The sequence below is a fragment of the Somniosus microcephalus genome, chromosome 2, assembly GCF_052327205.1.
Source record: "Somniosus microcephalus isolate GS21.2 chromosome 2, FLI_Smic_1.0, whole genome shotgun sequence".
NCBI classification, from domain to species: domain Eukaryota; kingdom Metazoa; phylum Chordata; class Chondrichthyes; order Squaliformes; family Somniosidae; genus Somniosus; species Somniosus microcephalus.
The window spans coordinates 387,619,644-387,633,001 of NC_140988.1; the positions used below are offsets into that span (position 1 = coordinate 387,619,644).

A 13,358-nucleotide genomic window follows, 5' to 3' on the forward strand; every position below is an offset into this window, starting at 1 on the left:
GGGGCTTGCGGGACCAATGACATTGGGGCTTGCAGGACCAATGACATTGGGGCTTGAGGGGCCAATGACATTGGGGCTTGAGGGACCAATGACATTGGGGCTTGCGGGACCAATGACATTGGGGCTTGCGGGACCAATGACATTGGGGCTTGCGGGACCAATGACATTGGGGCTTGCGGGGCCAATGACATTGGGGCTTGCGGGGCCAATGACATTGGGGCTTGAGGGACCAATGACATTGGGGCTTGCGGGACCAATGACGTTGGGGCTTGAGGGACCAATGACGTTGGGGCTTGCGGGACCAATGACATTGGGGCTTGAGGGGCCAATGACATTGGGGCTTGCGGGACCAATGACATTGGGGCTTGCAGGACCAATGACATTGGGGCTTGAGGGGCCAATGACATTGGGGCTTGAGGGACCAATGACATTGGGGCTTGCGGGACCAATGACATTGGGGCTTGCGGGACCAATGACATTGGGGCTTGCGGGACCAATGACATTGGGGCGTGAGGGGCCAATGACATTGGGGCTTGCGGGACCAATGACACTGGGGCGTGAGGGGCCAATGACATTGGGGCTTGCAGGACCAATGACGTTGGGGCTTGAGGGGCCAATGACATTGGGGCTTGCAGGACCAATGACATTGGGGCTTGCGGGACCAATGACGTTGGGGCTTGAGGGGCCAATGACGTTGGGGCTTGAGGGGCCAATGACGTTGGGGCTTGAGGGGCCAATGACATTGGGGCTTGAGGGGCCAATGACGTTGGGGCTTGAGGGGCCAATGACATTGGGGCTTGCGGGGCCAATGACATTGGGGCTTGCGGGGCCAATGACATTGGGGCTTGCGGGGCCAATGACATTGGGGCTTGAGGGACCAATGACATTGGGGCTTGAGGGACCAATGACATTGGGGCTTGAGGGACCAATGACATTGGGGCGTGAGGGGCCAATGACATTGGGGCTTGCGGGACCAATGACATTGGGGCTTGCGGGACCAATGACATTGGGGCTTGAGGGACCAATGACATTGGGGCGTGAGGGGCCAATGACATTGGGGCTTGCGGGACCAATGACATTGGGGCTTGAGGGGCCAATGACGTTGGGGCTTGCGGGACCAATGACGTTGGGGCTTGCGGGACCAATGACGTTGGGGCTTGCGGGACCAATGACGTTGGGGCTTGAGGGGCCAATGACATTGGGGCTTGAGGGACCAATGACATTGGGGCTTGAGGGACCAATGACATTGGGGCGTGCGGGACCAATGACATTGGGGCGTGCGGGACCAATGACATTGGGGCTTGAGGGACCAATGACATTGGGGCTTGAGGGACCAATGACATTGGGGCGTGCGGGACCAATGACATTGGGGCGTGCGGGACCAATGACATTGGGGCTTGAGGGACCAATGACATTGGGGCGTGCGGGACCAATGACATTGGGGCGTGCGGGACCAATGACATTCGGGCTTGAGGGACCAATGACATTGGGGCGTGCGGGACCAATGACATTGGGGCGTGCGGGGCCAATGACATTGGGGCGTGCGGGACCAATGACATTGGGGCGTGCGGGACCAATGACATTGGGGCAAGAGGGGCCAATGACATTGGGGCTTGAGGGACCAATGACATTGGGGCTTGAGGGGCCAATGACATTGGGGCTTGAGGGACCAATGACATTGGGGCTTGCGGGACCAATGACATTGGGGCTTGAGGGACCAATGACATTGGGGCTTGCGGGGCCAATGACATTGGGGCTTGCGGGGCCAATGACATTGGGGCGTGAGGGACCAATGACATTGGGGCTTGCGGGACCAATGACATTGGGGCTTGCGGGGCCAATGACATTGGGGCTTGCGGGGCCAATGACATTGGGGCTTGCGGGACCAATGACACTGCGGCGTGAGGGACCAATGACATTGGGGCGTGAGGGACCAATGACATTGGGGCTTGCGGGGCCAATGATACTGAGACTTGGAGGGTCATTGCTATTCTCTGAATAATCTGAAATATGTTAATGCTATGAAGAAATACTACAAGATAGTAATGTTTTATAAAGCTCCCCCCATGTCACTGCCTATTCCACATATTAGAGACGAATTGTTTAGGTTTTTAGCAGATTCATAACTCACATTCAATAGGAAACCAGTTTCAACAAAAAAGAATCTGATGGTCTGCCTTACTGCTCGAGTAGATGATGTCATACAGAATGATTTTATTGGTTTAACTGATCAACACAGAATTCTTATTGGTGGAAGAGGTGGCACTAATGTGTCATTAAGGGCTTCAGTGGGTCTCAGATTTTGAAGCTGCCTTGAGTTTGGAGCCATCTTATTGGTTGGCCAGATGCCTTCATCTGAAAGATAATCATTTGAAGGATGACCTTTTCAGTCAGGGTTTGATTGTTTGAAAAGCTGATTTGAACAATTTGGTAAAAGAGTTTAGTATGGCTCGCTCTCTGGTGGCTCACTTGGTTTGATAAAGGGTCACCTTACAGCACAACACTGCAGCTGCCTCTTGTAGCCACTTCCCTCACCGATTCCGACTATTGTGTATTCTCCTGCTCTATCAACTTTAGGGTAATATTTATGCAAAAAGCTCAGAAAATATATCTACACAGCATATTGGTGCCTTCATGACTGAAATATAATTACATCTTAGACTTAATATGGGAAGAGGAGAAACTGTGATCAGAGTGGGTGACATGAAGCCCACTGTAAAAGAAAGCAAGGCAGCTGTAAGAGGTTAGCATGATCTTTTCCCACTTCACAGCCAGAATTTGGAACCATACTAACTGATATACTGGGGCTTGGAGAGCCAGTGAAACCAGCCCACAGTCTAACTGGTTCCAGCATTATTGGCATGATTCACAGAGGGGTTACTTGGGTTGATATTGTTTCCATTAAATGCAGCCTCACCTGAAGGATCACTCCAAGGTGCTTCCATTTTAGGGTGTCTCACAAAGATAACCATAATGAGACTGGCATTTTGGCCCATCTAGCCCATCCTTCCATAGAAATCTACTGTCCAACCAACATATCATGTAACTGGCTTCCACTCCCCTACCCAGAAGTCCACCTCTAGAATGAATCACTGTGTGTAAAACTGCTTTCTGACTTCAGTCCTAACATTGCTTTTTTACCAGATTGTACCTTCAGGTCTCCCTTGTCCTCCAGCCGTAGTTTCACTTAATTTGATATGTTACACACTTCTATAAGGTACCCTGTCATTCTGAAGAATCTGAATTTTTCTAATCTTTCCTCTCCACTCAGAGGTCACGTAGTTTGATACTGGCTCTATTACAGAGTGTCACACAGAAACATCAGTTGGTTTAGTGCTGGATCCATTCATGCGTCTCACTTAGTTCCAACACAGATGGTTTCAGTAGGCGATTTAATGTTGCTCCATTATAGGGTGTCTCATTGAGAAGTTACTTGGCTTGATTCTGGTTCCAACACACACCGTCTCACTGAGGGAAGACTTGGTTTAATGCTGGCTCACTTGATTGGATAATAGGTTTTGAACTGATGTTTCCAATATGTTTTATTGCAAATAGTGGGTTTAATTCTATTTTTTATATTGGTGGTTAGTTGGTTTGATGTTGCAGTCGTAAGGTTCACTGGTTTAATGATGGTTGCTGTACAGGTGTAGCTGAGCTGAATACTCGGTTTCTGATTACAACTCTGTTAGCTTCTCTTTCTGATAAAGCATTTGCTTTAGACCATTACAGAAAAGTCTATTTTGCTGTCTGAATGATGGTTTCAGTTGAGATTGCTTCAGTCTGTTTTGTAAAGTTCAACAAACACTTTCTGCTTTGATATGAAGAATTTTTGAAAAGCCAGGCCTTTTCTTCAGAGCCTAATGGATTTAAACAAGAAAAGTATAATTTATCAAATCAGTGAAATGTAAAGATTGGCTGCAAGTAAAAAGAACCTCATAGTATCTGATCAGAACAAGCTTTGGGAAATGATTAGGCTTCAATTTGGAATTTGTGGCCAGCTGTGCAAGAATATAGAGAAATACAGGACTGGAAAATATTCTACAGTCCATGTGGCCAGTCCCAAGATATCCACACTGCAAATCAAAACGTGGGAGAAAAAGACCAGCAGGACAGATGAGCAGGTTTTTTTTTTTATTCGTTTCTGGGATGTGGGCATCGCTGGCAATGCCAGCATTTATTGCCCATCCCTAATTACCCTTGAGAAGGTGGTGGTGAGCCGCCTTCTTGAACTGCTGCAGTCCATGTGGTGAAGGTACTCCCATAATGCTGTTAGGGAGGGAGTTCCAGGGTTTTGACCCAGCGACGATAAAAGAACAACGATGTATTTCTAAGTCAGGGTGGTGTGTGACTTGGAGGGGAACATAAGAAATAGGAGCAGGAGTAGGCCAATCGGCCCCTCGAGCCTGCTCCGCCATTCAATAAGATCATGGCTGATCTGATCCTAACCTCAAATCTTCTATCACTCTCCATCCACCCGAACCCATGTGATCTCCCGGGAGAGGCGAAAAACCAGATAAAAACCCAATGGCCAATTTGGGAGAAAAAAATCTGGGAAATTCCTCTCCGACCCATCTAGGCGATCGAAACTCGTCCAGGAGATCACTCTGTCCCTATATTTTCTACAGTACTTACCTTCTGTAAAGGCGATCTCCACCCCAGCGAGGAACAGGAATAAAACCATCTCCTGAAATCTAACACAGAATTAGAACACAAGAAGTAGGAGCAGAACCAGGCTACACGGCCCCTGGGCCCACTCCACTACCCACAGGGCCATGACCATTCCGAACCTAGACTCATGTCCAATTTCCTGCCCGCTCCCCGTAACCCTTAATTCCCTTTACTTCTAGGAAACTATCTATTTCTGTTTTTAAATTTATTTAATGATGTAGCTTCCACAGCTTTCTGGGGCAGCAAATTCCACAAACCTACCACCCTCTGAGTGAAGAAGTTTCTCCTCATCTCAGTTTTGAAAGAGCAGCCCCTTATTTTAAGATTATGCCCCCTAGTTCTAGTTTCACCCATCATTGGGAACATCCTCACCGCATCCACCCGATCAAGCCCCTTCACAATCTTATATGTTTCAATAAGATCGCCTCTCATTCTTCTGAACTCCAATGAGTAGAGTCCCAGTCTACTCAACCTCTCCTCATATGACCACCCCCTCATCCCCGGGATTAACCGAGTGAACCTTCTTTGTACTGACTCAAGAGCAAGTATGTCTTTTCTTAAGTATGGACACCAAAACTGTATGCAGTATTCCAGGTGCAGTCTCACCAATACCTTGTACAACTGCAGCAATACCTCCCTGTTTTTATATTCTATCCCCCTAGCAATAAAAGCCAACATTCCGTTGGCCTTCTTGATCACTTGCTGCACCTGCATACTAACCTTTTGAGTTTCGTGCACCAGGACCCCCAGATCCCTTTGTACTACAGTACTTTCCAGTTTCTTGCCATTAAGATAATAACTTGCTCTATGATTTTTCCTGCCAGAGTGCATAACCACACACTTTCCAGTATTGTATTCCATCTGCCAAATCTCTGCCCACTTACTTAGCCTGTCTATGTCACTTTGCAGGTTTTTTATGTCCTCCTCACTCACTACTTTCCATCCCATCTTTGTATCATCTGCAAACTTTGATATGTTACACTCGGTCCCCTCCTCCAAATCGTTAATATAGATTGTAAAGAGTTGGGGACCCAGCACTGACCCCTGCGGAACACCACTAGTTACTGGTTGCCAGTCTGAGAACGAACCATTTATCCCAACTCTCTGCTTTTTGTTAGAGAGCCAATCCTCCACCCACGCCAGAATATTACCCCCAATCCCGTGATTTTTTATCTTGAGCAATAATCTTTTGTGTGGCACCTTGTCAAATGCCTTTTGGAAGTCTAAATACACTACGTCCACTGGTTCCCCTTTATCCACCCTGTACGTTACTTCCTCAAAGAACTCAAGCAAATTTGTCAAACATGACTTCCCCTTCATGAAACCATGCTGAGTTTGTCCTATTAAATTATGTTTATCCAAATGTCCCGTTACTGTCTCCTTAATAATGGACTCTAACATTTTACCAACCACAGATGTTAGGCTAACAGGTCTATAGTTTCCAGCCTTCTGCCTACTACCCTTTTTAAATAAGGGTGTTACATTAGCAGTTTTCCAATCTGCCGGGACCTTTGCCGAGTCCAGGGAGTTTTGGAAAATTATTACCAATGCATCCACAATCCCTACCGCCACTTCCCTGAAGACCCTAGGATACAAGCCATCAGGTCCAGGGGATTTATCCGCCTTGAGTCCCATTATTTTACCAAGTACCACTTCCTTAGTGATTTTAATCGTATTTAGCTCCTCCCCCCCTAGAGCTCCCTGTTTGTCCAGTGTTGGGATATTCTTAGTGTCCTCTACCGTAAAGACTGATACAAAATAATTGTTCAGTGTTTTTGCCATCTCCATGTTTCCCACCATTAATTTCCCGGTCTCATCCTCTAAGGGACCAACATTTACTTTAGCCACCCTTTTTCTTTTTATATAACTATAGAAACTTTTGCTATCTGTTTTTATATTTTTTGCTAATTTACTTTCATAATCTATCTTCCCTTTCTTAATCAATCTTTTAGTTATTTTTTGCTGTCTTTTAAAGACTTCCCAATCTTCTATCCTCCCACTAGATTTGGCTACCTTATATGCCCTTGTTTTTAGTCGGATACTATCCTTAATTACTTTACTTAGCTACGGATGGCTATCTTTTCTTTTACACCCTTTTTTCCTCAGTGGAATATATATTTTTTGGAAGTTGTAAAATAACTCCTTAAATGTACACCACTGATCATGTACCGTCTTACCCTTTAATCTATTTTCCCAGCCCACTCTAATCAATTCCGCTCTCATACCTTCATAGTCTCCTTTATTCAAGCTTAGCACGCTTGTTTGAGATCCAACCTTCTCACCCGCTAATTGAATATAGAATTCAACCATGTTATGGTCACTCATTCCAAGGGGATCCTTTACTAGGACATTTTTAATTAATGCTGTCTCATTACACAGGACCAAATCTAAGGTTGCTTGCCCCCTGGTCAGTTCAGTTACATACTGCTCAAGAAACCCATCCCTAATACATTCAATGAACTCATCCTCAAGGCTGCTCTGCCCAATTTGATTTGTCCAGTTAATATGATAATTAAAATCCCCCATAATTATAGCTGTTCCCTTATTACAAGCCTCAACTATTTCCTGATTAATACTCCGTCCAACAGAGTTGCAACTGTTTGGCGGCCTATAGACTACGCCCACTAGTGTTTTTTCCCCCTTATTATTCCTTATCTCCACCCAAATTGTTTCACTATCCTGCTCCTTTGACCCAATATCATTTCTCTGTATTATAGTGATTCCTTCCTTTATTAACATAGCCACCCCACCTCCCCTCCCTTCCTGCCTGTCCTTCCTGATTGTTAAATAACCTGGTATGTTTAATTCCCAGTCATGGTCACCCTGCAGCCATGTTTCTGTAATGGCCACAAGATCATACCCATATGTCGTTATTTGCGCCGTTAACTCAATCATTTTGTTACGAATGCTACGTGCATTCAGATAAAGAACTTTTAAATATGTTTTGTAACACTTAGTTCCTGTTTTTTCCCCTTTTAGTACTTTACTTTTTACTCCATACCTTCTGTCCCTTCCTGACACGCTCTGGTTTTTAATTTCCCCACTGCTACCTAAGTCTATGACCTTCTCTGTTGTTATTTCTATTATTTGCTCTCTAGAAACCTCCCCCCCACTAGTTAGTTTAAAGCCCTCTCTACAGCCCTAGTTATATGATTCGCCAGGACTCTAGTCCCAGCACTGGCCAAGTGGAGTCCGTCCCAGCGGAACTGCTCCCTCCTGTCCCAGTACTGGTGCCAGTGTCCCAAGAAGCAAAACCCATTTCTCCCACACCAGTCTTTGAGCCACGCATTTAACTCTTTAATTTTATTTATCCTAGCCAAATTCGCTCGTGGCTCAGGTAATAACCCAGAGATTATTACCCTTGAGGTTCTGTTTTTTAATTTGACCCCTAGCTGCTCATACTCCTTTAACAGAACCGTCTTCCTTGTCTTATCTACGTCGTTTGCACCAACATGGACCACGACAACTGGATCCTCCCCCTCCAAGTTTCTTTCCAGCCCAGAAGAGATGTCCTTAACCCTGGCACCGGGCAGGCAACACAGCCTTTGGGACTCCCGCTCTTGACTGCAGAGAACCCTATCTATCCCCCTAATGGTACTGTCCCCTACCACTACAACATTTCTTTTTACTCCCTCCACTTGAATGGCACTTGGAGGTGATGGTGTTCCCATGCGCCTGCTGCTCGTCCTCCTAGGTGGTAGAGGTTATGGGTTTGGGAGGTGCTGTCGAAGAAGCCTTGGCGAATTGCTGCAGTGCATCTTGTAGATGGTACACACTGCAGTCACGGTGCGCCGGTGGATGGGGTGCCAATCCAGCGGGCTGCTTTGTCCTGGATGGTGTCGAGCTTCTTGAGTGTTGTAGGAGCTACACTCATCCAGGCAAGTGGCGAGTATTCCATCACACTCCTGACTTAAGAACATAAGAAATAGGAGCAGGAGTAGGCCATTTGGCCCTTCGAGCCTGCTCCGCCATTCCATAAGATCATGGCTGATCTTCTGCCTCATCTCCACTTTCCTGAACTATCCCCATATCCCTTGATTCCCTTAATATTCAAAAATCTATCGATCTCTGTCTTGAATATACCCAATGACTGAACCTCCACAGCCCTCTGGGGTAGAGAATTCCAAAGATTCAACATCCTCTGAGTGAAGAAATTTCTCCTCATCTCAGTCCTAAATGACCAACCCCTTATTCTAAGACTGTGACCCCTGGTTCTAGACTCCCCAGCCAGGGGAAACATCCTCCCTGCATCTACCCTGTCAAACCCTGTAAGAATTTTGTATGTTTCAAAGAGATCACCTCTCATTCTTCTAAACTCTAGAGAATATAGGCCTAGTCTACTCAATCTGTCCTCATAGGACAATCCCCCCATCCCAGGAACCAATCTGGTGAACCTTTGTTGCACTCCCTCTATGGCAAGTATATCCTTCCTTAGGTAAGGAGACCAAAACTGTACACAATACTCCAGGTGTGGTTTCACTAGGGCCCTAAATAATTGCATTAAGGCGTCTTTACTCTGATACTCAAATCCTCTTGTAATAAAGGCCAACTTTGCTTTCCTAATTGCTTACATTCCCACCCAGCTTTGTATCATCAGCAAACTCGGATATATTACATTTAGTCCCATCATCCAAATCATTAATATAGATTGTGAATAGCTGAGGCCCAAGCACTGATCCTTGCGGTACCCCACTAGTTACAGCCTGCCAACCCGAAAATGACCCGTTTATTCCTACTCTCTGTTTTCTGTCAGTTAACCAATCCTCAATCCATCATCCCATGAGCCCTAATTTTGTTTAATAACCTCTTGTGTGGCACCTTATTGAATGCCTTCTGAAAATCCAAATACACCACATCCACTGGTTCCTCCTTATCTATTCTGCTAGTTACAACTTCAAAAAACTCAACAGATTTGTCAAACATGATTTCCCTTTCATAAATCCGTGTTGAATCTGCCCAATCCTATTATCATTTTCTAAGTGCTCTGTTACCACGTCCTTAATAATAGATTTTAGCATTTTCCCTGCTACTGATGTCAGGCTAACTGGTCTGTAGTTCCCCATTTTATCTCTCCCTCCTTTCTTAAATAGTGGGGTTACATTTGCTACCTTCCAATCTGCGGGAACTTTTCTAGAATCTATGCAATTTTGGAAAATGACAACCAACGCACCCACTATCTCTATAGCCAACTCTTTCAAAACCCTAGGATGTAGGCCATCAGGTCCAGGGGATTTATTGGCTTTCAGTCCCATTAATTTCTCCAGTACTACTTTTTTACTAATACTAATATCTTTCAGTTCCTTATTCTCGCTAGACACTTGGTTGTCCATATTATGGTCACTCTTCCCTAAAGGCCCCTTTACTACAAGGTTATTAATTAACCCTTTCTCATTGCACAATACTAGATCTAAAATAGCCTGTTCCCTAGTTGGTTCCTCAACATACTGATCTAGAAAACTATCTTGCATACATTCCATGAATTCGTCCTCCACACTATTACTGCAAATTTGGTTTGCTCAGTCTATATGTAGATTAAACTTCCCCATGATTACTGTATTACCCTTGTTACATGCACCTCTAATTTCCTGATTTATGCTCTGCCCTACATTACAACTATTGTTTGGGGGCCTGTAAACAACTCCCAGCAATGTTTTCTGCCTCTTGTTGTTTCTTAGCTCCACCCAAACTGATTCTACTTTTTGATTTTCAGAGCTAAGATCATTTCTCTCCACTTTTCCATTTTGCCTATCCCTTCTAAAAGTTAGGTATCCTGGAATATTTAGTTCCCAACCTTGGCCACTTTGCAACCACATCTCCGTTACGGCTATTAGATCAAACTTGTTAATTTCTATCTGCGCTATTAATTCAGCTATTTTGTTGCGAATGCTTCACGCATTCAGATATAGTGCCTTTAGCTTTGACTTTTTCTATTTTCCCTGATGTCACCTTAGTCACTGATGCCCTTATTACCTTTGTTACTCTCTCTGTCCCTTCCTGACCCACTCTGCTTATTTTTACCCAAAACTCTACTCTGCTCTAGAGCCTTGACATTTTTCTCGCTGCTTTTAAATTTACTCTTTCCTGAATCCTCTCACCCCCTTCATTAGTTCAAAGCCCTGTCTACTGCCCTAGTTATTCGGTTCGCCAAGACACTGATCCCAGCCCAGTTTAAGTGGAGCCCATCTCAACGGAATAGCTCCCTCTTTCCCCAGTGCTGGTGCCAGTGCCCCATGAACTGAAACCCCTTCCTCCCACACCACTCTTTGAGCCACGCATTTAAACCTCTAATCTGTTTGTACCTATGCCAATTTGCGTGTGGCTCAGGTAACAATCCAGAGATTATTACCTTTGAGGTTCTGCTTTTTAATTTAGATCCTAGCTCCTCAAACTCCCTCAGCAGAACCTCATTCCTAGTTCTACCTATGTCGTTGGTTCCTACATGGACCACAACTGGATCCTCCCCCCTCCCACTCCAAGTTCTTCTCCAGCCACGAGATGTCTTTAACCCTGGCAGCGGGCAGGCAAAACAACCTTCGGAACTCTCAGTCGCAGCTGCAGAGAACAGTATCTATCCCTTGTGCCTTGGAGATGGTGGAAAGACTTTGTGGAGTCAGGAGGTGAGATACTCGCGGCAGAATACCCAGCCTCTGATCTGCTCTTGTTGCCACGGTATTCATGTGGCTGATCCAGTTAAGTTTCTGGTCAATGGTGACCCCCAGGATGTTGATAGTGGGGGATTCGGTGATGGTTATGCCTTTGAATGTCATGGGGAGGTAGTTAGATTCTCGCTTGTTGGAGATAGTCATTGTCTGGCACTTCTGTGGCACGAATGTTACCTGCCACTTATCAGCCCAAGCCTGAATGTTGTCCAGGTCTTGCTGCATGTGGGCATGGACTGCTTCATTATCTGAGGAGTTGTGAATGGAACTGAACACTGTGCAGTCATCAGCGAACATCCCCACTTCTGACCTTATGATGGAGGGAAGGTCATTGATGAAGTAGCTGAAGATGGTTGGGCCGAGGACACCGCCCTGACGAACTCCCGCAGCGATGTCCTGGGGATGAGATGATTGATCTCTAACAACCACAACCAACCTCCTTTGTGCTAGGTATGACTCCAGCCAGTGGAGAGTTTTCCCCCGATTCCCAATGACTTCAATTTTACTAGGGCTCTTTGATGCCACTTGGTCAAATGCTGCCTTGATGTCAAGGGCAGTCACTCTCACCTCACCTCTGGAATTCAGCTCTTTTATCCATATTTGGACCAAGGCTGTAATGAGGTCTGGAGCCAAGTGGTCCTGGCGGAACCCCAACTGAGCATCGGTGAGCAGGTTATTGGTGAGTAAGTGCCGCTTGATAGCACTGTCGACAACACCTTCCATCATTTTGCTGATGATTGAGAGTAGACTGATGGGGCGGTAATTGGCCAGATTGGATTTGTCCTGCTTTTTGTGGACAGGACATACCTGGACAGTTTTCCACATTGTCAGGTAGATGCCAGTGTTGTAGCTGTACTGGAACAGCTTGGCTAGAGGCGCGGCTAGTTCTGGAGCACAAGTCTTCAGCACGAGAGCCGGGATGTTGTCGGGGCCCATAGCCTGGGGACAGTTACCCAGATATTGCTTCTGTGCACAATGCACAGGACAAAAGAAATACAACAAAGGAGTGAGAAGCACAAATTCAGCTTAAAGGGTATGAAAAAAGCAATGAGATCCTGCTAAAAATCACTGGTTAGGCCTCAGCTGGATTACTGTGGACAATTCTGGGCACCACATTTCAGGAAAGATGTAAAGACATTAGAAAGGGTACAGAGAAGTTTTACCAGGATGTTACCAGGGATGAGGGACTTCAGTTATTAGGAGAGTTTGGAAAGTTAGGACTGTTCTCCTTGGTACAGAGAATGTTGAAGGTGAGCTAATAGAGGCTTTCAAGATGATGAGAGGTTTTGATAGAGTAAATAGGGATAAAAGTATTCCGCTGTTGAGTGGGTCAATAACTGGAAGTCACAGATTCAAAATCATTGGCAAAAGATCTAGAGGGGAGACGAGGAGAAATTTTTTCACTCGGAGAGTTGTTGGGATCTGGAACGCTCTACCTGAAAACGTGGTGGAAGTCGATTCCATCAATAATTTTAAAAGGGAGTTAGACGGGTACTTGAGGATGAGGAACTTACAGGGTTACGGGCAAAAAGCGGGGAAGTGGGACTAAGCACGACTGCGTGGGACTAAGCCAGCACACGCATGACGGGCTGAATGGCCTCCTTCTGTGCTGCAAGTTTCTATGATTCTAAGCAGTTGCCAATAAAGAGAACTGACTAAAACCTGAGCATGATTGGGAGCTAAACATTCCAGGCTATAGGATCTTTAGAAAGGAAGGGTTTCCAAAGGTGGAGCTTCCTGGATGACTAAAGATATTAGCCTGGATTTTGCACAGATAATAACGAGGAAGCTAACCGCGCTCACCGTTATTATGGAGTAAATTTGGTAGCAACTTCCAGCGCCCGCACATATGTAGCTAAATGTGGAAATCCGGAAGCGGCTGTCGGAGACACCCTGCTCCTCCACAGGGTGTGCTGTTGCAGTCCTCACCAATACACTCGGCATTGAAAGACATGCAATGGCATGAAGTTGGGGTACTTGCCTACTAGTTCCACACTAAAGACGCCAGAAAAGTTAGGTCTGGTGCATTCA

The 13,358-nt window shown here is 45.8% G+C and overlaps 1 protein-coding gene across 1 annotated transcript in view; it reads right to left on the reverse strand.

The window, feature by feature from the left end:
• Nucleotides 1-1,943: 1,943 nt before the first annotated feature.
• fbxo41 (F-box protein 41) overlaps nt 1,944-13,358 on the reverse strand; it is a 323,546-nt gene continuing 312,131 nt past the window's right edge. Inside the window, exon 14 of the mRNA XM_085976430.1 lies at nt 1,944-3,857. Coding sequence (XP_085832556.1) covers nt 3,795-3,857 — 63 coding nt within the window. The 3' untranslated portion in view covers nt 1,944-3,794. The remainder of the gene's footprint in view (nt 3,858-13,358) is intronic.